Below are 24,077 nucleotides of genomic sequence, written 5' to 3'. Positions count from 1 at the left end.
ATGGATGCTAACTGAACAACCCTATGATAACCCCCAGGTGTTAACCACCGCACACAAGCTTTTGCCGTGTAATAGGCGCTAGCAAGCGGTTGACAAAAACTATTGCACAATGCACCTGATTGGATATCGCGACTGTTTATATTTTTATAACGGGCGCCACGTTCGGCCACAACCTCACCTACTAACGTTCGAACCAGGGCCGACTTGAACTCGCTCATGGCCTAAATCACTCCGCCCCATAAAATCCAGAACTCGAGGCATGCTTAGCAGCCTGATCAACCACAGTTTCCCACGCCAGTTATCGCTTCCAGTGTCCCAAGCATAATGCATTAATTTCACAGAGACACAGACTGGCTGCGTCAGTAGAGGTAAGCTTACCGATTCTTTGACGCTCAGCAGCATTTATGAGACCACGCAGCAGTTAGGACCAACCCACGACTAAACATTCTTCTTCCTCTTCGGCCATTAGCTCATGTCTGCTGCCGGGGCCGGATTACTCGAAGCCTAAAGAATGAGGCACGTCATTGCGTGGCTAACAGGTTCATGCTGTGAGTTGTGACATACATGCAGGAATATCTATGCAGGGTGCCTTTTTAAAACTTTTACAGCTTTTCATTTTAAAACCTCTGAGAGACACGCCGATGTAGTGTGTTGAACTAGCCTGTACAACAAGGCGGACAGTATGTACAGCCCCCGTCAAAAATATACAGCCCCAGGGGTTTGCTTCTAAGCTCCTTAGCGGGTCCCCTAGCACGTCTAACAGTCCAAAGCTTGGGAAAATTAAGCACGCATAGTAATTCCACTTTCGAGGGATTACGGTCGCTGAGGATGCATAACGAGGCTGACTGCCGGCCTCACAAACAAACCCCTTGGGCTGTATAATTTTGATGGGGGGTGTACTTCATATTGATCAATATTTAGACAATTAATTACCACGAAATCACTGATAAACTTTTTATTTTTTGGTATTATGAGCCAAGGCTGTATTTCTAAATTGATAGCTATCAACACTGGAGGGCAGCTGTGTGTCTAAATTTTTCTTAATCTGCAATGTATTTCAAAATATCGAGCGTCAAAAATACGCGTTTGAAAGCACGTTGAGTTGGCTTTCTCGCATTGCATGTTTATAAAATGGCGCCTCTCGCACTTCTTATGCTTCAGCTACAGGTGCAGCTGTTGTATTCGATAATGTAGGAGATGTTGACCTGATTTCGGCGACGATACCAGGCGCGGCGGCACCGTTTTATTGGGAAAGCAATACTACTTTCACTTTCAAGCCTTTGCGGTGCGACGACGGTGCACATGAAATCACTTTTGCATGACATCTGTGTGACGTCAGGCCGAAGAGCTGGGCGACCATCTCGCGCCGTCCGTGTGCGACGGCGGTGCACATGAACGGCGGCCTAACATTAGATTAGATTAGATTAGATTAGATTAGATTAGATTGGATTTGATTGGATTGGATTGGATTGGATTGGATTGGATTGGATTGGATTGGATTGGATTGTATAACCGATGCATCATCACAAGTCTAACCACAAGCACCACCACCAGCTACACTAACAGCTCAACCATGGCGTAGGTACGGATATTGCTTTCGCAATTACCGGGCTTAACCAAGCTAAGCCACAGCGAATTTTTTATAATTCGGTAATGCAGAAAAGCCAAGTGTATTTATTTATTCTGTATTTATTCTGTATTTCTGTATTTGTTCCGTGTTCTGTATTTATTTATTTATTTACAAACACTGCTGTCTCTTGTTAGAGAGATAGCAGGGGTGGGTTACAAAGCATAATACAACAATATCAGTTCGAACCAGACTGCCGATTAGGAGTTTAGAAACATGGCTCACCTTCGATATTGAAGCCACCAATCTCGAAATAGCACCTTGCCCCTCAAAAACCGGCATAAAAACTTAATTAGTCAATCTAAATTCGAAATATCGATCCATGTGAGGTACTACATAAAGCACACCTTACTGAGCGATGTAACTCAACAGCCCGCACCGCCGCATATCACACTCTTTAAAATAAAAATGCTGAAAATATTTTTTCAAAAATTGCGGTTTATAAAAGTAGTGTGGCCTGCATGGCAGCTTCGTTAGCTGTACTTTGCTATTCTTGAAGCAAATGCACGACGATAAAACACCGAAATCGATCAAAGAGAAGCAGGTTGCAGTCTGTTCGTTCACAAGACGGCAACGTTCGGATTTCTATGTATTTTATTTTATTTATTGTTATTTTTACATTTTTTAAATGTCATTTTTTTAGATTTTATTTATTGTTATTTACTAATATTATTTGTATTGCTATTTATATTTTATTTGTTTTTATGTTTAATGTACGCTGATTTGGATGATTTTTGGTTACGGCGTATTATACTACTGATGACGTTATCAAGATGATTGACAACTATAGTGTGACAGTTTTCGCAGACGGACGGACAACGATGAGCCATTAAAGTCTTTCGACTTAAAAAAGAAATCATCACGAATCCAAGTTCATGGCAAACGCCTAAGCAAGGTAATTCTAAGAATTATTTGGCCAATCTGAACTGCTGCTGTCTCCGGCACCGAACGTGATATGTGTATGGATTTTTTTGGCATCGAATACAAGAGGCCTGATTCGAGCCAGTCAAATGCATTACAACAAACTACAGACGGCAACAAAAAACCTTAGCAATATTCTGTCAACTCCATTACACAGTGAAGTTCGACAAATTCTTCAGCAGTTTTCAGCCGGTGGGTGTCTCTGCTTGGTGGACATTATGTAGTGTGTCCAAAAAAAAGTGACAGGAAAAAATAATACATAATAAGATGTTTTGCACACTTCCACCAAGGCAAGCACGAGGTGAGGTGAAAATGTTTTCTAAAACTCGTTCTTAACACCACCTACTTCAGGAGCTTCCTGGCCCTCAAGATCTGAAATGAAAGATTTAACTTCGTCCAAACTGACAGGCTGATCAGTTACAGCACGCTCCTCATCGCAGAGGCGAGAAAAGGATTTCTCCTTCCCGAATTTTAGCCCTCATAAACCCCAAAAAGGGGCATATAATAGTCAAATAAAGCGCCTAATATTCCAGGCACGCCAACGTGACCAGTGCCGGCGTACTTAATTTTTTATACTTCCTTCGCAATAGCAGGCTGCCTTTCGTCACTCAGCGCACAACGGGATGGTTGCTCATCAAGAAACCTAGATGATCTACACCGTATTAGGGCACCTTGATATGCCGTCGTAACGCGCTTTCCAACGGGTCATGTTTGCTGTTTTTGTCGATGGTGATGATGATGATGATGTTGCTGTAGTTTCTGTAGTTGCGCTTGCTGGCCTCTGCTGAAAAGACGCATACTCACGGCGGAGCATTGGCCAGGGTTCCGTGCATACCGAAACTGGAGACGGAATGCAGGAGCTCAATTAGGTATAACGGCAATGTACAAATGTGGGACTAAAACTGGAAGCATTGCAATAATATTGATGCAGACAGTGAAGTATCAGTAAATGGAAATTGAGAAAAGAAAGAGACAATTTTGAAGAAAAATAGGAGGTTATAAAATTAATCTCCCGGTGACAGTAGCATAACTATGGAGGTACTCGCAGACATGCCTCATTGCGATCCTCTGGGGTTCGATTATATTTCATGCACCGGGAATGTTTGCCACGGCCGCTGAAAAGAGCGCAGGCTATACGGCTCGTCAAAGGGCAAATGCAGTAGGACACCGAGACGCTGTCCGAAACTAAAAAAACGAAGCGGCTAGACCAGGTGGCATGACAGCAAAGGCGGCGACGGAAGCCGAGAGTGCTTTCCGGATGAGAAAAAGCGGCTGAAACTGCAGCCCACTCAAGCCACTAGGGAAACCAGGGAGACCATGCGCGATGCTCAGCTCGGAGAGCACAGGCGCGTGAGGTCGTAGGCAAGTTCGGCAGCCGAAAGACGTGGCGTAATTCCGGAGTGCTGATATCACCACCTTTGAGCAATCCTAGAAAATGTAACACCATTCCGAGCAATGCATTTTGTCCTTGCGTATACTTTGGAAGACGTTATTTAATGGCAATTTTTTTTGTTTTCAAACCTGAAGCAGGACAACCCGTCCGAGTGCTTTCCACAAACGGTTTAGCTCGAAAAGGCGTCGGCCTCGATCCTAGCTTGGCGTCAGTCGCTACCCAACGAAAATATACTCCGAGTGTTAACGTGAAAGTCTGAATCTTGTGCGGTCACATTACCTGTCTGTGACATGCTGGCATATCATTGAAGAAAATTTGTTCTTTTTATTTCTTTATTACTCATAAAGGGTCGGAATTGGTCATTATAGAGGAGAGGGCGATTTTGAAGAAAACAGCAACACGATGGCAAACGACACACAAACGAAGCAGATTTCGTTAAACATTAGACTTAAAAAAAAAGCAAAAGCGTACAAACGCACAAGAAAGAAAGAAATGGCGCAGTAATCAACTCTCACTCTTGGCCGACACCTCTGCTACGCCGCAAGGAACATATGGATGCTACAACAAGTCGAAGGGCAAAAGGTGCCATAGTGAAGGACTATAGATAGCTGAGTGCTGTGGGCGCTGTCATGGTATGGCGAAAGGACTTTACTTCTTTTACTTCTTCGCTCTGGAGGCGGGTAAAACGCAAGAAACATTTCGTTATTCGTTTTCTCCACAACACTTTTTCCCTTCAGACTGCCGTGCTCATTTTAAAAGTCAACTTAAGGAATAGCCCTTTTTTTTAATAGATTTTTCTGTGTTTCTTGTCTAGACAATATATTGTGCGCGCACATAGCCCTTGCAAAGACTACCAAGCTTCTTTCATGCTAAAGGGGGCTCGAGCGCCAACCTCAAAAGAAGAAGAATTGGAATGGACCGCGGTGGCCGCCTTCCTAATCGCTCCAGGTCCCCCGACTTCACGGCGCTGCGTTACCAGCATCTCGGAAAAGATATCATCACACTCATCAAGGCGGTGACCTTCTGCATGTTCAGCGTCGCAGGGTTGGTCAAAATGTTCTCGTACAGCAGGAACCCAGCCCTCGAGATCCCTTACATGCGGTACCCGGATCAAGGAGGAGGAGTGCCCGTGCTCCTCATCAACTCATTCGCCAACGCATTCGGCTTCCTCGCGATTATCATGATCGCCAACTGCACCCTGGTGTTGCTCTACAAGGCCGGTCACTACAGAATCGTCAAGGCTTGGCTCATCACCGGATTCGCGCTAATCCTCCTCGTCACCGGCTACTACTTTCTGGGACGCCTGCTGTTCCTCCTCAATGCCCCAACGGACCACTTCAGCTGCGCCCTGGTGACGTGGAACGTGGGCATCGGTGGAATCGTAGCTCTGTATTTCGACGCCCCTTTCCACCTGCAGCAGAGCTACCTAGTCTACGCTTCAGTTCTGATAGCTGTGGTGCTAGAGGAGGCCTTTCCGAACTGGACGTCGTGGATTTTCCTGTTGCTGGTGTCATTATGGGACGTATTCGCCGTTCTTTGCTTCCTGGGTCCCCTGCGAATACTTCACGAGACTGCAAAGAAGAGGAACGAGCCCCTCTTTCCAGCTCTAGTCTTCTCCACGTCGTCAGCTTGGTGCTATGAGATCGCATCGGCTGTTGGAGACACAGAGTGCCAAGCAGATCCAGGCACGACAAAGTGGTGTCCAGAACAACCTGAAGCTCGACCAGGCACGCCAGGACTCCCCTTAATAATGGAAGTGCCTGCTGGGACAGAATGTACTTTACCGGCTTCAGCGACAGACCATAGGAGACCATGGATACAACCACAGCACTTCAGCAACATTTCAGTGAGAGGAACAGCAGCTGGAGATGAGGCCTCGACGTCCGCCGCCATCATCAGTGGCTCGCCGCCTGTCACATCACAAGGCACCTGCCAGCCATTTATAGAGCGAGCCAGGAGGGTGCGATGCACTGAGGCCGGCGAAGGCCAACATTTTGTTTCCCTGGCTGATATGACACCAGCGCCAGAAGTGAAGCCGACCTTGACGGAAGCGCTACCACCCTTCGCAATGTGTGCCGGCCATAAACGCTGCGGGGACGAACACGGAGGAAGCCCATCCATTGGACCCCCGTCACCAGTCTACCCAGGGCGACGAGGCTACGAGCAGTTCTCGCTTACACCTTCGTGCAACTCAGAAGATTCGTTCGGGGCCCGCAGTGGACAGCGATCACCAGCCCCACCTTCGGCTCAAGCGCGGGCCAAGTCCGGAGGAGCGGCTTCCCCTCGATCACCTCGTCAACGGGGCTTGGAACAGCGGCGCCAGTTTAACCAGGCGAGCCTGATGATGCTATGCACGCCAACAGAGAGATTTAATACTCATCATCATCATCAGCCAGACCACGCCCACTGCAGGGCAAAGGCCTCTCCCATGTCTCTCCAATTAACCCTGTCCTTCGCCAGCCGCGGCCACTATATTCCCGCAAAGTTCTTAATCTCATCCGTCCACCTAATTTTCTGCCGCCCCGTGCTACGCTTGCCTTCTTTTGGAATCCACTCCGTTATCTTTAAGGACCAGCGGTTATCTTGCCTTCGCATTACATGCCCTGCCCAAGCCCACTTCTTCCTCTTGACTTCAACTAGGATATCATTAACGCGCGTTTGTTCTCTCACCCACTCCGCCCGCTTCCGACCTCTTAACGTTACGCCTATCATTTTTCTTTCCATAGCTCGCTGCGTTGTCCTTAACTTAAGCTGAACCCTCTTTGTTACACTTAATACTGAAGGCTATATTTAAACGGTTCTGCATTTTATGGTCAAATATTCGGAATTCTCCGAAAGATATAGATTAACAGATATATCCGTATTAGTCTCGAGTGATGCCGCTAGTTTCGTGAACGTGTTTCACTTTACAATTTAGACTATTTGGCACAATGCACGGTCAGTTCACCTGCAAGCAACTCCTGTGTTTTCATACCTTATGTAAACATTACAAAAACTCCTTCAGTGTCTCAACACGGCGATTCTCCCCAAAACGTAGTTCACTCCAACCCTTCCTTGGAAAGATCTCGCATCAGCATCCTCGTTGCACTCAGCCTTCCTTATATTCCGCAATTTCTCAGTCTGATTGGCGTGTCAGGTTGGGCTTCAGCCGGAAGACGCGGGCCGGGAACATTGGCGTGTCCTCACATGCTTCATGACCGCTCTGTAATTATCAACAGCTGGTACGTTACAATACCCAGCAGCCTCGTAAATTGGAAACGGCCCTGGTACCTTGTACTGAAAAAGCATTCACGAAGTCCGCCGTTTAGTTTTGTACCACCCCTACCAGTGTCAACAAATTTCCAGGTGGTGTGTAGACGTACTGCCGTACTAGTCGAAGTAATTGAAACAAAAATTATGTCTTATCATGGAATAGAACGGTCACCTCAAACGTAGCTGCACTTTTTCCCCGCCAGGAGAACGCATTGGAGCGCGGGCTGAAGCTGGGCCTGGGCGACTTCATCTTCTACGGACTGCTGCTGGGCAAGGCATCCCGGCACGGCACCGTGGCGGCCTTGGTCGCCTGCTACGTCGCGGTGCTGGTGGGCGCCCTGCTTACCGTGATGCTGCTCTTCGTGTTCCGGAAGCCATTGCCCGCCCTGCCCTTCTCCGTGGTGCTCGGCCTCGGGGCATACTTCGCCAGCGCCATCTTCTTGGACCCCTTCCTCGAGGCTGTAGACTTCCTGGCGTACTAGCCCCAGGCGGGACTCTTAATTCAGTTTCGCTCAGATATTTTCATCACCATCATCATCATCAGCCTGACTACACCCACTGCAGGGCAAAGGCCTCTCCCATGTCTCTCCAATTAATCCTGTCCTTTGTCAGTTGCCGCCCCTGTATCCCCGCAAACTTCTTAAGCTCATCCGCCCACCTAGCTTTCTGCCGTCCCCTGCTACGTTTGCTTTCTCTTGGAATCCACTCCGTTACCCTTAAGGACCAGCGGTTATCTTGCCTTCGCATTACATGCCCTGCCCAAGCCCATTTCTTCCTCTTGATTTCAACTAAGATGTCATTAAACCGCGTTTGTTCCCTCACCCACTCCGCCCTCACCGAAGTTGCTATGATTGTAGCCATCTATATGCGTTTTCGTCCTAGTTCTTACGCCAAATGGGTCTCGGAACAAACTTGGACGATCACCTAGGTGACCTCATTGTAATGGCGCCAGGCAAGCTTGCTTAATGAGCGCCGCGGCTAGCTGTGTTCTTTTCTTTTACTGTGCAATCAATACCAGAGTCACACTGCAGTATGCTGCCGGCTTGTCTCACTGTAGCTTGGCTTTCGGGTCAAGCCAACCATTCCATTCGGATTTTTTTTCGAGCTCTTCAGATTTAAAGACTGCCTCTTTAAAAACGGGTATTTTTAGAGTAAGCGCTTCGCATCAACAGTGCGGTGGCGGAAGGTGTCGCAGGACAAGCAGTCGGTTTGCGCATGTCTTCTGTAAGCACATTCGCTGCGAGTGACGCGGAGAAGAGAATGTAGGACGCGAGAATTGACAATTTTATATCTTATGTGCTTGCGGTGCATGGCTCTTTCTTGGGTTCTAGTCTTCCAGTGAGAGAAATAAAATTTTATAACTTATTGAAATGTTCGACGGGCCAAGTGGGCGGACTCCTTAGTTCAGGACCCCGGTAGCTTGCGCTGATGCGTGGACCATTGGGATGGGCTGGCGTTCGCCCTCCAGACGACTGCGAGTCAAGGCTGCCTCCCGCTGCTCGAGGGAAAAGGGTTGTTCGGGGACGCACAATGAGCGGTAACATAAGCTGGTTCGATAGAAATACATTGCTGCAGTGAACCTTGCATAGCGCCCAGCGACACGCTTACATGACCGAGGCCCACCTGGAGCACCTCATTATAGACTGCAAAATCAAACTCCGAAATTTGACGAGATGGGTATCACAACCATTATTCGGAACCAAAGTTTGGTTGCTGATAACTACTTATCGGATAAAAAAACACAAACGAGACTACTAGCCTGCTAAAATGAGCCGTAACACAAATTATCAAAAAATGGATACCTGACAATCCACGCATCCTTAAACGCGTGCGGCCCATCAGGGACGCTAACCGCCCCTCAAAATTCAATAGAGCTATTCCCGATTGGTGTGACTATTCGGAAGACTTCTGCTCGTCTGCGCAGGGCACTAGCGGACTGGGGAGTTTTAACGTAACCCCGCCCTCCACCTCCGACCATGGCCCCCAACCCTAAGTCGCGAGCAAAAATAACTCGCCCACTTACACTAACAGTGGAACTGCAGAGGTCTAAAGAACCGCAAGAAGCGGGCTCACCTCCGCCTCTACCTTGAGACCCTTGAGTTCCTCGTCGCCGTGGTTGCCCTTCAGAAACCCGGCACCAGTTCCTAACTCACAAACTACAATATATTTCAATGCAACCCGCCGACATGTATACTTGTTCACAAGCACCCACCTGTACACAATCTAAACATTTACATCCCCCCGAAACTTAAGAACTTCAGGTTCAATGAAATTTTCACACAAGCTATGCAGGTTGGGGAAAGGGAAAGTACTGTTCCCAGCCTTACTAGGGTGCTTTTAAAAGTTTCTGGAGAAGACAACGACGTAATCTAAATATACCAGACAAATTTGCCACTTCAGGCCTGCCGGCACTCTAAACATTACTCACTGAAACGTCGCTGTTGCGGCACAGAGACCAAATGGCATCACCTTGAACTCGAAGAGGCTGTCCGGAGTAATGAATGCGGTCTTCTCGCGATCTCTTTCAATGACCTCAATTTGCCAGTAACCGTTCTTGAGGTCCATCTATGAGAAATACTTGGCGTTCCATAGCCAGTCCAGTGTGCCGTTGATGCAAGAGGGGTAGACGTTCTTCTTCGTTATGTTGTTCAAGCGCCGCTGGCCGATGCAGAATCGATGTTCGCCGTCTTCCTTGCTCACTAGAACAACCGGTGCTGCCCAGGGGCTCTTTGATGGGTGAACTACGTTGCCATGAAGCATTTCTTCCACTTCGTCCCGGATGGAATGTTCTCGCGGCGACTCACGGTAGGGGCTTTGGCGGTGAGGTTAGGCGTGCTGGTCGGTTATAATGCGATGCTTGGCAATCGGCGTTTGTCGGACCTTCGGCGATGACGAGAAGTACTGGCTGTAGCTTTGAAGGAGAATTCTGATCTGGTTTGTCTGTTGCGGGGCAGGGCTGGGCTTACGTCGAAAGTGGGCGAGTTCTTTTGGTCAGGCGAATCTTCTACGGATGGGTCGGAGAGGGCAAAGAAGTCTCGTACGTCGGATATTTCGTCGAGGAAAGCAATCGTTTATCCTCTTTTAACGTGCCGGCATTCTTCGCTAAAGTAAGTTAGCAGTACTTCGGCTTGTCCTTCGCGGAAATGTGAGATGCCTCTTGCGATGCAGATTCCTTGGTTGAGAAACAATTGCATGTTCCCCTCCATACTGGCTTCAGTATCATTCGCTTCCATGGCGCCTACAGTGACGATGACGCTTGGGCATGTTGGTACACTCACTTGTTCCTCGAGGACACTAAGTTCAACGTGATGTTCCTCAGTTCTCATGGAAGGGATGCCCTCGTCCGTGGAAAGCGTGATCAGCTTGGATCGCAGGTCGATGATCACCTGATGCTCATTAAGGAAATTCATGCACAAGATCACTTCGCGGGCACATTGACGTAGCACTACGAAGGTCGCGGGATAGGTGTGTGCCATGGGAGTCACTCGCGATGTGCATCGTCTTGATGGCGTAATGAGGTGGCCCCCTGTCCCAAGCGGTCATCACCTTGCTCAAATGCACGGCGAATGTTCCGTTTATCATCGAATAATCGGCTCCTGTGTCGACTAGAGCGGTAACTGTACTGCTGTCGATAGCCACTTCCAAGTCGGATGTTCTACCTCTTGCGTTGCACGTCATCCTCGGCGTATCGTCACGGCTTCGTTGGGTATGTGAATCATGGGTAGGGCTTCTCGCTGGTGCTTTTCTCGGTGGCGGCGTCATTTTGAAGTCCGATAGTTCTTCTCGAACAATTTCGCGTATTAGATCTCGCAGGTTATTCCCGCTTGCAGGGGTACCATCTGAGGGGCAATTGCCGTCAGCACTTGAAGGGGTTTGTTGTAGTGACGGGTCAGGGCGTCAAGAGTCTTTTCGAGGGTACAAGCTTCGACTACGAACTCAGCAACTGTTTTTGTAGGATTTCGGATCAGGCTGGCAAACAAAGTCTCCTTTACGCCACGAATAAGAAAAATGAGCTCTTTTCTTCAGTCATGCCAGGGTTGGCGTGCCTGAAAAGCGTTTCATTTCTTCTATATACGCAGTCACGGACTCGTTTGTGTGATGAATTCGTGGCCGCAGCAGAAGCTCCACTCTTTTCGTACGACGCTAGTGAATGTTCCCAGTAGCTGATTCTTGAAAGTAGCCCAGGTCCTGAGGGAAGGTTCATGGTTTTCAAACAACATTCTGGCAGGGCCGTCTAATGCAAAATAAACGTTACGAAGCTTGGCGCAGTCGTCCCAGGTATTCAGCGCTTTGTACAAATCCAGCGAGTCTTCTACATCTTCATGTGGTTCTCCATGGAAAGTCGGTGGCTCACGGGGCTGGCGAAGCACGACGGGCCTTGACTGCTCGCCAGGTTCCATTGTGGGGTGCATAGCAAGATAGCAGGTCAGCACCTCCACTATATGTCCTGGTGTGGCGACTGCATTTCGGCGAGCAGGAAAGCAGCGAGAATGGATTCCAAAGGAAACTATTTCGGCTGACTTGCACCCACAAAGAACTCAGTGACTCAGCGGCGGCGTAGCAACAAGCGTGCTCGGCGGTCGTCGAACAGAATGCCCGCCGATCTTGGCCGTACTCAATTTGAGGCTAACAGCGCACCTTCGAGATAGAGCGTGCAAAGTTGCCACAAAAGTCTGGAATACCGCAGAATCGGCTCCGCCTTGATGAGATCAATCGAGATAAATCTACTCGCGTCTTGCATCCCAAACCAAGCGATAAAGCCGCGTGCCGGAGGCTCTGAAGTATGAACAAACAAACACTACAAAGATTCGCGACAATATAACAAAAAAGTGGTCCCAAGATTGCACCTTGTGGTGCTGCCGAGATAGCTGGTGCATAATGTGACGAAAAACCGTTCCACACAACACCACTCAATCATTTCATAATCCATGTTGTAAGCTTTTAATATCGCAAGCAGGAGACTGTGCGTGACTCCGTCAAATATTTTGCGGAAATCTCAGAAAACGCGAAAAACGGCCCTTTGTTTGTCAGTGCCCTAAGCCATATTGTGGATAAAATCTCCCAACTGTCTGCAGCAAATAAACCGTACGAGTAAGCATGTTGGTAGAGACTTATGAGATTATGTTTGGTTAAATGAATCGTAACACAGCTATATCTTATATGCTCCATAATCATGCGGGCTATACTAGTCAAGAACACTGGTCTGTTGTTGTTAACAGAGCTTCGCATGGTACTCATATATGGGAGCACCTCGCGCTAACTTCCAATCAGCAGGCAAGAAGATTTCATTAAGGGACTTCTGGAACAACAAGCCGAAGTAATCTAGCAATGTATCAGCGCAATTTCTTGCATTTGCGACAGGAATGACATCAGCACCACATGCCTTGGCTTGGTTCACATCTTTCAATACTTTACGGACATCATTAACACGAAAATCGTGTCCGGCATGCGATCTACATCGGCAAGCAACGTAAAAAAAAACAAATGGTTTCAAATAAGCAATCTAGTGCGCAGAATTAATGTCTCTCAAGAGGATTTAGCGTTTTTTAAGCCGGTTGGGCTAATAATGAAATTTTTTAAACTTAAGGCACGCAGCACCGGCACCAAGTAGGCATTTGCAAGAGACTCGCTGAACAAAACTCTAAACAAAAATGATTCTTCAATGAGTATTCTTTTCATTCTCACTAGATCTCCCTCTGTTTTAAATGTTCTCATTCATTCCTTGACGAAATGTTCATGGGGGTATCTTGCCACTGAAGATTCGAATAACTCTTTTAGACTGGCTGTGAGCAGAAATAATGTTATATGTTATGAGAACAAGATAATATTCAGGAAAATGCGAAGTGAACGTGCGAGTACTACAAAGAGACAGTTTCCTGCGAAGTTTTAGCGTCATATTTTGGGGACGTGTGCAGATAGAGAAACATTCTTTACTCCCAATTAGTTCCCCTCGGGGAGTATACACTACTGTCTCGTTAATTTAAAAATTCATTGTATTATTATCAATGTTATAAAATCGCAGCCCACACCGAGAAGTGAAACAATGAAATTATTGTTCCCTAGAAGGCGACACAAGACAAAACATCTCGCTCTAAACAAAGGTGCAGTTGCAGTGAAGGCGCCAACATTCATAATCCGGCAACCGAAACCGCAAATCTACCCTGTGGTTCGTTCACAAAGAGCGCAGTACTGGGCTCCTTTCTACTGCGGAAATACCAGCGCACCACATACGAGTAGTTTCGCGCTGTTGCAGTCGCTTTGCAACCGTGACAGCTCTACGGGAGAATCCATTGTTAGGGTAGACGTAGTCTGGCATGTGAAGCTAAAACGCTGGAGTCAGATAACGCAACACGTGTCAGAATACGCTGTGCTTTTTTTTTATTCTTTAGACAGGAGGTGAGATCTTCCACTGTAACCTTGGCCCAAGCGGGCTCGAAGCATGCGGTGACGTGGCGCCGCGGTTGTCGGCCCTATAATGAACTTCACTCAATTTTTTACGCGTTTCGGGCTTCCCATCATAGCGCAGTCGATTTTTTCAAGTTCCTAACGCTAAATGAGGCGACGCCAACACCAAGTCGGTTGTTTCTATCAAGCAAAAACAATTGGCTGTGGCTTAGCTAATGATAAGCCTGGATAACTCGAAGCGAAAAACTGCGGCCAGGCGGAGGAGGAGCCGCGCGTGTAGTGAATACGGTGCTGTCTTAGAAGGTTGCTTTAGAGACATGTACTGTGGCGTGTATTCCTCTCTGGTGTACACCAAGATATTAGAGACCGGCATTTGCTTTCCTTAAAAGCAATTTTCATTTCATTTCATTTTCCTTAAGGCCCTTACGGCGCGGTTCAAGGTATCCACCGAGATATGAGATAGACAGGCGCCGTTTCCTTTCCTTAAACCAATTTTCTTTTCATTTTCCTTCCCTTACGGCGCGGTTCGGGTGTCCACCATGACGTCAGGCAGTTCGCGAATGCGCACCTGTGGCTGCTTCTGACGACGGGGCCCAGGCTAGCCTCGTTGATTAGCCTAGTGAAGCTTTTCGCTTCAAAAAAACCGCAGTGCGCCTGGCAACGTCGCGGGCAAACTATTACGCTCGTGGCATTTCTGCATCTTGGCCAGCGGTTTTTATTGCTATCGCAGTGAATATGAATGCTACATTGGATCGGAAAACATTTATTCCGTCAAAAATGCAGATGCAGACGGTCCGCGCTAGATGGCCACGAAACCATGGCTGGCGGCGACCTGAGCGGCCCACTCGGTGGCCAAGGCTTGAATGTCCGGGTCCGAGCTGACCAGCACGGCCTCCCATCTAAATATTTCTTTCTTGAATACCGTTGCCAGAGGGCTCACCACGCCACGTATTTTTAAATGGTTTCATAACTAAGCTATTTCACTTTCCTGTGAAAGGCACGGTGTGCTTAAAGGATTATCAAGAAAAACACGGCAAACACAGGGAGAACGCACAGTGCGCTCCTGTCCTGTCCGTTTTCCGTGTTTTCCTGTGCGCCGTGTTTTGATGGATCGTTAGCAAGTGGCACAACTTTCTGCTTTAATTGAAGGATTAAATTAGACTTCTAACTGTTGCGATGTCTACGAATGGTCAAAGGTGGCAAGCCAAGGTGGACAAGAAGCATATTCAAAGCACACTGTTTACCAGACCATTCATATGTACCAAGAAAAAAAATGCATGCTGGGTGTTGTATACTAGACAAGAGGAAACACCTAGAGCAATTGCTGTAGACGTTCTCATCACTCCTGCCATTAAATGCAGTTTTCACTGAGACTACGTGAAATTATCTACAACATGTTCGCCTCATCTCTATCATCACTATTATGCGCTGAATTCACGCCACTGGTCCCCAGAGCCGTATATCGTGGAACCGGCCACGTATCAAACAAACTTGAAAGCCGGCGTCCATCCGGTTTGCTTATGATTACCTGCTTTGAGGGTATGACGATTGGAACACGGGCCATAGAGAAACATACTTACATAAGTATATTTTAAGGCGGAAGCCTTTAATGTCTCATCGTTGTAAGCAGCAGTTGTCGACAGAAAATGTCACGCTTTTCAATTGGTGGAAACGGTCGTGACGTCACAGTGCGCGAATTTCAAACGGGGCCAATTGCACTTTGGCTAGTAACCATACAACCAATTGAAGGGATCGTATAGTGATGCTCCAAGTAAGTGGGACCGAGCTTAGTTAATTGCTTAATTACCTAATTAGCGTAACTAGCTTTACTAGTCAGGCCATATAAATAAATAAAACCGATTAAGAAATTGGTCGAGCTCAGGAATCGAACCCCGGTCTTCGGCGTGAGAGACGAGCGTGCTATCCACTCCGCCATGCCAGCTCGATGGTTTGGAATGAACAAAGGTGCGTCTAGTGAATACGGTGTCTTCACTCACTCTCATCCTCCTCCATTCCCTTCCCGCGAGGTTTAGGTGTCCACCGACAAATGAGAGACAGATACATTTCCTTTCCTCAAAAACCAATTTACTGACGAGCGAGGCGTAGAACCGAATGGGCGATGGCGTTCTATGGACTCCTTGGCAGCGTTGCAAGACACTGTCGCGTTCCACTCTTAGTGGCATCAGTGACCACACTTTAGGTCAAAAAAGTGCCCCCCCCCCCCCTGAATTTTGTGAGACAGTTACTGCGTAATTTCCTTTCCTCAAATACAGTTTTCATTTTCTTCATTACGGCTCCTCTTTATCTATCTTCTTTCACTCCCACTTCCTCCCTTCCTCTACGGTGCGGTTCAGGTGTCCACCGAGATGACAGAGAATTACTGCGCCATTTCCTTTCCTCAAAAAGAGTTGCGTTCAAAGGTCAAGGCATCGCGCTGAACGGGTGGTGTTCCGTGGACTCCCTGGCAGCGCTACAACGCGCTGTCGCGTTCCACTCTAAAGGCGAAGCTTAAGCGTCATTAATTAGTAGTTAATTAGTATTCAGACATTAATCAGTAATTAACCATCAATTAGTGATTTGTCATCACTTAGTAATTAGTACTCAATTATATGTGACGCCACCGGTGCCACAGAAACAGCGAAGGTGGTGCGGAAAACGCTTCCGCCTCTACCCACTTTAGACAGTCAAAGTGCCCCCTGAATTTTTTCTATGCACGGCCGTTTTCAGCTGCGGTGTCTTGTTTCGACACGCGCTTGAATAGCAGCAGCAGGTTTGGATTCTTTCCGATACATAATCTGTTCCTTGTAAAAATACCTCATTAAATTCAAAAATTTGTATATACGGTTTTGTCGTTTCGAAACAAACGTGGGTAATGATGGTGATACTGGCCCCAAAGTCCTTCCGGTGTCAATGGCGCGGCATTTGAAAGCGTTTGGGCCGGTGAAGACGACGTGTGTCGCACTCGTTTTGATAAGGCAGCGTGGCACGTGAAACATACCCCGCTGTGTAAGATAAGGCGCCGGTTCAGGTGACGTTCCAGCTTTCGATACTTCTCTTTTTACCTGGGGTAACTGCTTGTTCGAAAAACGCGCTCTCTTCAAAAAGGTTCTGGGGCTAAATCGCCACGTTGCCAGAACAAAAAATGTTCGACATAACCGTGTATTGCGCAGAAAACTGGGAGCCCTTTTGTTTATAGAAGAGAAAAAGAGAACTGATAATTACACTTGCTTGACCTTTTTTTCCCTGTTACACTACCGCTCTGTTTTCCTATTCAGGCCTATAATAGCAGCGATGCTTAATTTTGAAAAATCAATAAGCCGAATTTAAATTGATAAATTTAGACAGTTTCTGTGAAATATTGAATTTCACCATGCCACATATCAAAACACCTTTAAATATCACAGCGGCAATATGCAGCACGCGCTTTATGAGAGCACTAAGAGCAGATCTGGGCCGGCTTGTACGAAACAAATAAGACCGGCTTATTTCCAGTTTAATCTTATTCGCGGTCTAAAAGCTCTCTCGGTTTTGAAGAAAGGAAAGGCGCATAGCTGGTTCATTTTGTCAGTGGACACCTCAAATGCACCACGAACTCCGACTGAAAGTTCGGTAACTCAATGTTTTAGTCGGCGTCGTGCGCACTTGAGGCACTCACCGACAAAGTGAACCATCAATGCGCATTTTCTTTTCTCAAAATCGAGAGAGCTTTTAGACCGCGAATAAGATTAGACTGGAAATAAGCCGGTCTTATTTGTTTCGTGCAAGCCGGCCCTGGACTTATCATCATTGCCATCAGTCTCAAGACGTCCATTGCAGCACAAAGGCCTCTCCACGTCCCTCCAATTAACGCTGTCCTGTGTCAGCTGCAGCCACACCATCTTCTCGAAGTTCCTAATCTCATCCGCCCACCTAACGTTCTGCCGCCCTCTGCTACGCTTGCCTTCTCTTGGGATTCAGTCCGCTACCATGCCTTCACATTACGGGTCCTTCCCAGCTCTATTTCTTTGTCTTGACTCTGACCGCAACTACACAGCGATCTTGGCTATTCTACATTGGCTCCATCTCCATCCTCGAGTACTCAGATTCGTGACTTCGTTCTTGGAAGACCACTCCATCGCCATACGCAACGGCAAGGAACGTGTTAGCTTATTTACCATGAAGAGGGGTGTACCTCAAGGATCCGTCCTGGCTCCAGTATTATTTATAATCGCCCTGGCTCCTTTGGTATGGCATCTGGCTACTCTTCCGGATATCTTTTATTTGATGTATTCGGATGATGCAACGGTTTGGTCAGTGCACACGTACCTTAACCGTGGTGCCTCTCAGTGGTGCTCTAAGATTGGCCTGGCGCTGTCGGTTGAAAAAGCAAACTTTACGGCTATCACAAACCGATAGGGTAGACGCCGCCTTTTTCTCACACCTATACAGCTGTCCTTGAACGGAAACCTCCTTACTACAGCCTCGTCGATGTGGGTGCTAGGTGTCGACCTGGACAGCTCAGGATCTGCAGCTTCGTGGGTTCGATCTGCCCGGCAAAAGGCCGCCAGTACGCTGCGCCTATTTCGCCCAAGTGCCGAGAAAACAGATGGTGCATGCTTTAATATGGTTCGAACATTGTCCGTGGTACAGCCTCGCCTCGTTTATCAAGCACAGCCCCAATGCCTTATCGTAGGAGAATGGGACCGATTCGAAACATTCAACAGAGAGGCCATGCGAGTTTTCACTGGACTTCCTCAAATCGCCCCTATTCGCCCACTGCAAGCGCAAGCTCAGCTGAATACCACTGATGAGCTCGTGGAGCAGCGCCGTAATGCGCGCAGCCTGAAAGCATCATCAACCCCTGTGGCAACTGCCCTAGTAAATTACTTTGATCCTAATTATCCGGGTCTTTACGCAACGCCTTTGGAACCTCCTCCTTGGTCTCAGGTCACCGACAACTGACCCCTACGTGCCACACGGAAAGCTCATAGTTCAGTGAGAGAAACAGAGCCTCCTCTTCCAGCAGACTCCATAGGCACACTTCAAGCTTATGTTGACGCAAGCACAAAAGATCATGTGCCGCACACCTTCTATGCCCAGCTCTACCTAACGCACGCCAGACATGTTCCTACATCACAGAGGCGCCGCTTCCCTCTGTGATAGCAGAGCTCATTACCATTCGTGACGGCTTGTCCACTTTAAAGAACCTCCTCTGTACTCCAGTCAACTGTCTTTTCCTATGTACCGACTCAAGACAAGCAGTAGAGGCTCTGCGGCGCGTAGCCTGTCCCCTGGGATGTGTTGTCGATGTGTGCACCATCGTGGAATCGTATCCGTTCCGTGTCCGCTTTCTGTGGGCACGACGCAGTACGCACCATCCTAGGGAAGCGGACAGTTCACCCCATACAAGTGCCATACCTTCTTCCTCTACTGAAATTACCCGCAGAAGACGCCGTACTACCTAAGAAGGAATTTCTGCGCCACTCCACGCGAGCTTTAATTCCGCCACATGGATCCAACCTTCCCGGCGATTTTACTCGCCGTCAGGAGGTGGCGTTGAGGAGAATCCGGGTGGATTCTGCGCTGACGCCTGCAGTCAGGGCCTCCTAGACATTACAGACCCCGCTTCTGAACTGCCCCTTCTGCGCCGCTTCTGCTACAGAGGCGACGTTACCTCACTTCATGCAAGCTTGCCCCGGGCTTCGGGAGGCACGCAAGCGACACCTCAGCATTCACGTTTGCCACACCAGCCGACCACCAGACACTTGAACCTGGGCCCATGGGCCCGACTACCGGGCCTTGCCATCTTTTACAGCCGACACCGGCCTGCACAAGTACCTATAACCCTTTTATGCCGAAGGGCATATTTGGGCAATAAAAAAAAAGATTCCGGCCAGGGTGTCATTTACCTGTGTTTGTTCTCTCACCCACTCTGCCCTCTTCCTGTTACTTGACGTTACCCGTATCATTTTCCTTCCGCTTACTCGCTGCGCTGTCCTCAACCTCAATTTGTCGTTTTGTTAGCCTCCAAATTTCTTCCCCATATGTGAGGACCGGTTAGTTAGTTTTATATTTTCGTTTTGAGCAATACTGGCAAATTGCCCTTCATGACCGTGATTACTTTCCAAATGCACTCCACCCCATTTTTTTCTTGTAGTTAGTTTATTTTCGTGGTCTGGTTGAGCGTTTACTACCTGCCCGAAGTAGATGTAAGCACTGGAAACTTCCAATTCCAATACTTTACTGCCTATCGTCCTTCACTTCCTACTTTACTGTCGTCCTTCCGAGACTGCGGAACACTGCTGCAGTGTTCTTCATATTGTTATGAAGACGAAGAAGAGGGTAGTGGCGTGGGACGGAGTGCTCGCGCTAGGCGCGCAGCCATTAAATCATATTATCATTTGTCATCATGTCGTTCATTTTGTAGGCTTGCCACCTCGTAACATTTGGTGGAGGTGCGGGTTCCTCATCGTCATCCTTTTCTCTCGATCCTGGTCATTCTGTCCAGCGAGTCCTTAAACTTTTCTTGACCTTCGGTGGTGGGCGACCGACTGCTGGACCTGAAGCTCCAGGGACAGCCGTTCATCAGACCATCTCGTTCATCTTGGTGGCAAGCCTTTCATCTTCTATCGCTTCTGATCATGGTCATCGCCATCTCACCATTCAGAATCTAAGCAATCGACCGGGATGATCGCTGGGAGCACCCGGGTCATGTTGTAAAGACGAAGAAGAGGGCAGTGGCGCGGGACGGAGTGCTCGCGCTAGGCCCGCAGCCATTAAACAATATTATAATTTGTCATCATGTCGTCCTTTTCGTAGGCTTGCCACCTCGTAAGAATATAAACTTTAAGACCTGCCGTTCTGCTTTACCTTTCTTGGTCATGAATCATGCTTTACATGAAATTCCTCCCTCGAATCACTCAGTGAGGAAATATCATCAGAAAAGCGCTAATTACAGAGTAATTATTCGTTAACTTTTATCACAACTGTTTTCAGCCTAGTTATCCAAATACCTCCAGAAGCACGGTGACTACGCGAACAAACTCATCTTCAGGGTGCGCTGCGAAGTGTAGCTACACTGTGCAAGATGGCGCGTTTATGGAGAATGTGTTGTTGTTACTTGCTTGGTGTGCAATTCCCGTGGAAACACTTTGGAGGAAAGCTGAGAAAGCGGAGGCCATTGAGAACTTATTGTATAGGTGTGCGCACGCCGTGAGGATACGAGTGTGATAGATAATGTTTGAAAATTCCGCAGGATGCGTCTTCTCTTTTTTGTATGCGTATGCATCACAGCTATCGGACGCCACAAACTCGTTCCCTAGCGATGCCCTCGACTAGTATCACACCCGTAGGCAGTATGTAATAAGCCTACCAGTACGCGACTGGTACCGTCTGGCCCGTGTTTACCTGTAGAATGTTTCGTGCAGTAAAGTTGGGGTGAACTCTAAAGGTCTTTATAAACTGCATGCTTTTGGAATACGTGATCAACACCATGTTCTGCTGCCCACTAAATATCTTCCGGAAAAGCACTGTGGGCAATCAGCGGACTCAGAAACAAACTCTGCTGACAAATGCGGTCTCAATATTTCAACTTGTTTGAAATATTTCAATATTTCAAAGAATTAACCAAGCATCAGTTAAGCGTTATCAAGTCCATCTTTACTCTTAATAACAATGCCAGCTGCACCACTATTATTTGAAGAGAGAACTTTTTCGTTCCCATACGAGACAAAACCACAACCGTTTTCCTTTGCCTTATCTTTTGCAGCTTGAAGTTCTTTGCGGTAACGAGTTAGATTTTCCTGAATGAAAACTTTCGGTTCACTCTCCTTGAGCGCGTCCTTTTTCTGCAGCCATGTGTCCTGTGTCTGCTGCTTGGTAAACTGGGTACTAATTCCGGTAACTTTATCTTGCCTTGCTGGTAGGCGGTGACCTGATGCAACGTCAGCGTCAGTGAGCCGAGGGACCTGAAGCATGTCAGCAACCTGATTTAGTTACAACAACAATAGGTTTTCGCCCACGACAACAGGGATACCATGCACTTCCAAAATAATCCACTGACTGGGGGACATTCTAGGTCACTTACCTCTTGCTTGAGCTTACCTTGCGCTTAGTGTGAACTACGTGCTTCTCTTCTAGGTGTGTCTCCAGCTTTCTAAGAGCCTTTATTTCACTGTCCTGTCGGGTTATCTATTCTTCAAACTCATCAAACTTCTCAGATACACATATAAACTTCTTCGAAGCGTTTTGCGAAGCTACTTGGGGGGATTCAGCGCACGTGGATGCAAAAAACTATTCACTCCTGAAAAAGAAAGAGAATAACATTTCCGTATCACTCTGGTATGTGTTTCGCATCAGGTATGCGCTCAGTGCAAGGTTTGAGCTTGATGTCAAGCACGTGCTTCGAGTCGTGGGCTTGTTTTGTTTGAGGTATGCGTTTTGACGTCGGGAAAGAAGGTGGCACGTATTTCTCGCTCAAAATTTAAGCAAGGCAAGAGTTCAAAAGCAAACACAAGAATTAAATTAACGAAGCAACCGAGAGCCGCTTTTCAGTTTGTACAGGTTACAAGGCTGATATGACATTATATACCAATTACTGGACCACCGAGCACAAGTCAGCCGCTCAGTGCCATTTGTCTTTCTCATTTTCTTTGCATGCCGCAGAGAGCAAGTATTTTTAAAAACGCGTCTCGTTTTATCTGTCTCTAACATGTGCGGCGTCCTGCCTACAGCGTCACATGCGGACGAGGTTCTCCGGCAAGCACGCATTGCGCTTGAAGCGCGTTTAAGAGCTGTACGCGTGGTCGTGCGTAGAGTGCATATCCATCTGCAGATGGCGGCCAGGAAAGAGGACATCGTGATTACGGGTTTCTCCGCCCGGTTCCCGCAGGCCGACAACTTGGCTGAGTTCAAGGAAAAGCTCTACGCGGGCGTCGACTTCGTCACAGACGATGAGACACGCTGGCCTCGAGGTAGGTGTGCCAACCGAAATGACCTGCTCACTGCATTATTTTTGGTATGGCTAATTGCACAATTCATTCTTTTTCGCAGCCTTGCAATTGGTAGGCAGGTTTGGGTACCATTTAGGTTTGCAGGCTGTCAGTCATGGCATAAGAAGCTGCAACTGCTGTTGGTATGCAGGTAAAATAAAGAATCGGCAAAAATCATCGTCAAGAAATGCGCCCGTGCACTTCAGAAATTAGTGCAAAATAAATAACGGCAGACGTTTATCCTGATCATAGGGCGAGACGTGAAATAACAGAAGACATGATCATGCAACCGTAACGGTTACTGTAATGATGAATTCGTGGCTAACTACTGTAGGACGAGAATGCGTGTTATTGCGTCCGGTCACGGTGTTTACCAAGTATGTGCAGTTTCCGTTGTGCATAACCATGCCAGCTTGCTCCGGGCAATGCGCGCATAAGGGCGCCATTGCATTCACACTGCAGTCTGCTCAACACCGCATTGAAGCCAATGTTTGGTGATGTTTGCGACTGCGATAGATTCGTTTCGGCAATGAATTCCCATGATGCGACGTTGACGACGAGTAGCTCTTGCCTGATGATGGCAAGATGGTGGCTCAAGCCGTGAGCACCATGGAGGAAGAAAAACTAGGAGGGACCATGACGTCACAATCTTGAAGCCTAGTCATAAAAAATATAATGGAAAGCATCATGGGAAATAGGCCCTCACGTGACAAGGCAGTGGTAGCTCTTAGCTGGATTTCGGTTTCTGTTTCGCTCTCTCGCTGTACGAACAACTAGGCGACCATCTGCTTGCGTTCACTGACGGCTCCGTGGTGAGCGCAAACTGCTCGCTCGCCGCAGCGGCCACCATCCCCGAGCGACGCGTGCGCTGACTGCGGCGCAGTGGAGACACTTGGAGCACATGCTCCTTCGCTGTGCCGCTTCTGCAGTGCCGCGTCGCGAGATTCTCGCGGCCTGCAGGGCGCTGGGAATCATCCCGGACAGTCTCGAAGCGCTCCTGTGGCCGCGCGGCACTGCGCGCACCCGTGATATTCTAGCCTCTATACCCGTGACAGAACAGTGGTGAGCCTCTGTGCGTTCATCGAACAGGCGGGCTTGACTTCCTGTTCGCTCTTCGCCAGGTAGTGCACGCGTGACACGAACGCTCCGTGGGTGCTACCTCCGACGGTATACGCGGCCGAGCGCCCCACCCCGGCCGCTAGTGCAGTATGCCGCGCGCGCGATTAGTCCGAGACAGGACGCTACGAGCGCGCGGCTATGTATACATACAGTTTACTTCTTTTTGTAAGTAATTGTGCGCAGTGGCCGGGAGACCCCGCGCAGGGGCAGACGTAAAGCCGCCGGCACTCTCTCTCGACAGCGAGAGAGAGAGAAATACTTCACTGCTGAATTTCACGTCGGAACCGCCTATGTGCGCGCGCGTATTCGGCACGACTTGTGCCTTGAGAATAGCGGAGAACGGAGGGCCCATGGGCGGGCCGAAGTCCGCCTGCCCGAGAAATAGAATCTT

General features: G+C 48.1%; 2 protein-coding genes across 2 annotated transcripts in view; both read left to right on the top strand.

Moving 5' to 3' along the window:
* The first annotated feature begins 4,854 nt into the window (after positions 1 to 4,854).
* On the top strand, positions 4,855 to 7,682 carry LOC149360482 (presenilin-1-like). Its single transcript, XM_089567859.1, has 2 exons — positions 4,855 to 6,273; positions 7,397 to 7,682. Exons 1-2 carry the CDS (start codon positions 4,855 to 4,857, stop codon positions 7,673 to 7,675), a joined length of 1,698 nt encoding a protein of 565 aa, XP_089423985.1. The 3' UTR covers positions 7,676 to 7,682.
* A 14,717-nt stretch (positions 7,683 to 22,399) lies between these two features.
* Positions 22,400 to 24,077, top strand: part of LOC149360481 (fatty acid synthase-like) — a 78,792-nt gene continuing 77,114 nt past the window's right edge. Inside the window, 1 exon segment of the mRNA XM_089567858.1 lies at positions 22,400 to 22,549. Within this exon segment, the coding sequence (XP_089423984.1) occupies positions 22,411 to 22,549 (139 nt within the window). The 5' untranslated portion in view covers positions 22,400 to 22,410.

This window comes from Amblyomma mixtum, chromosome 2 (assembly GCF_055824585.1).
Source record: "Amblyomma mixtum isolate Tamu chromosome 2, ASM5582458v1, whole genome shotgun sequence".
NCBI lineage: Eukaryota > Metazoa > Arthropoda > Arachnida > Ixodida > Ixodidae > Amblyomma > Amblyomma mixtum.
Note: the sequence above shows the minus strand (reverse complement) of the source record. Positions and strands in the feature narration are given on the sequence as shown.

Bases quoted from the DNA above. Each gene is read 5' to 3' on its own strand.
- LOC149360482 (XM_089567859.1), top strand. From the start codon at position 4,855: ATGGACCGCGGTGGCCGCCTTCCTAATCGCTCCAGGTCCCCCGACTTC. The intron at 6,274-7,396 runs GCGAGCCTGATG...TTTCCCCGCCAG, and splicing joins AGCGGCGCCAGTTTAACCAG to GAGAACGCATTGGAGCGCGG.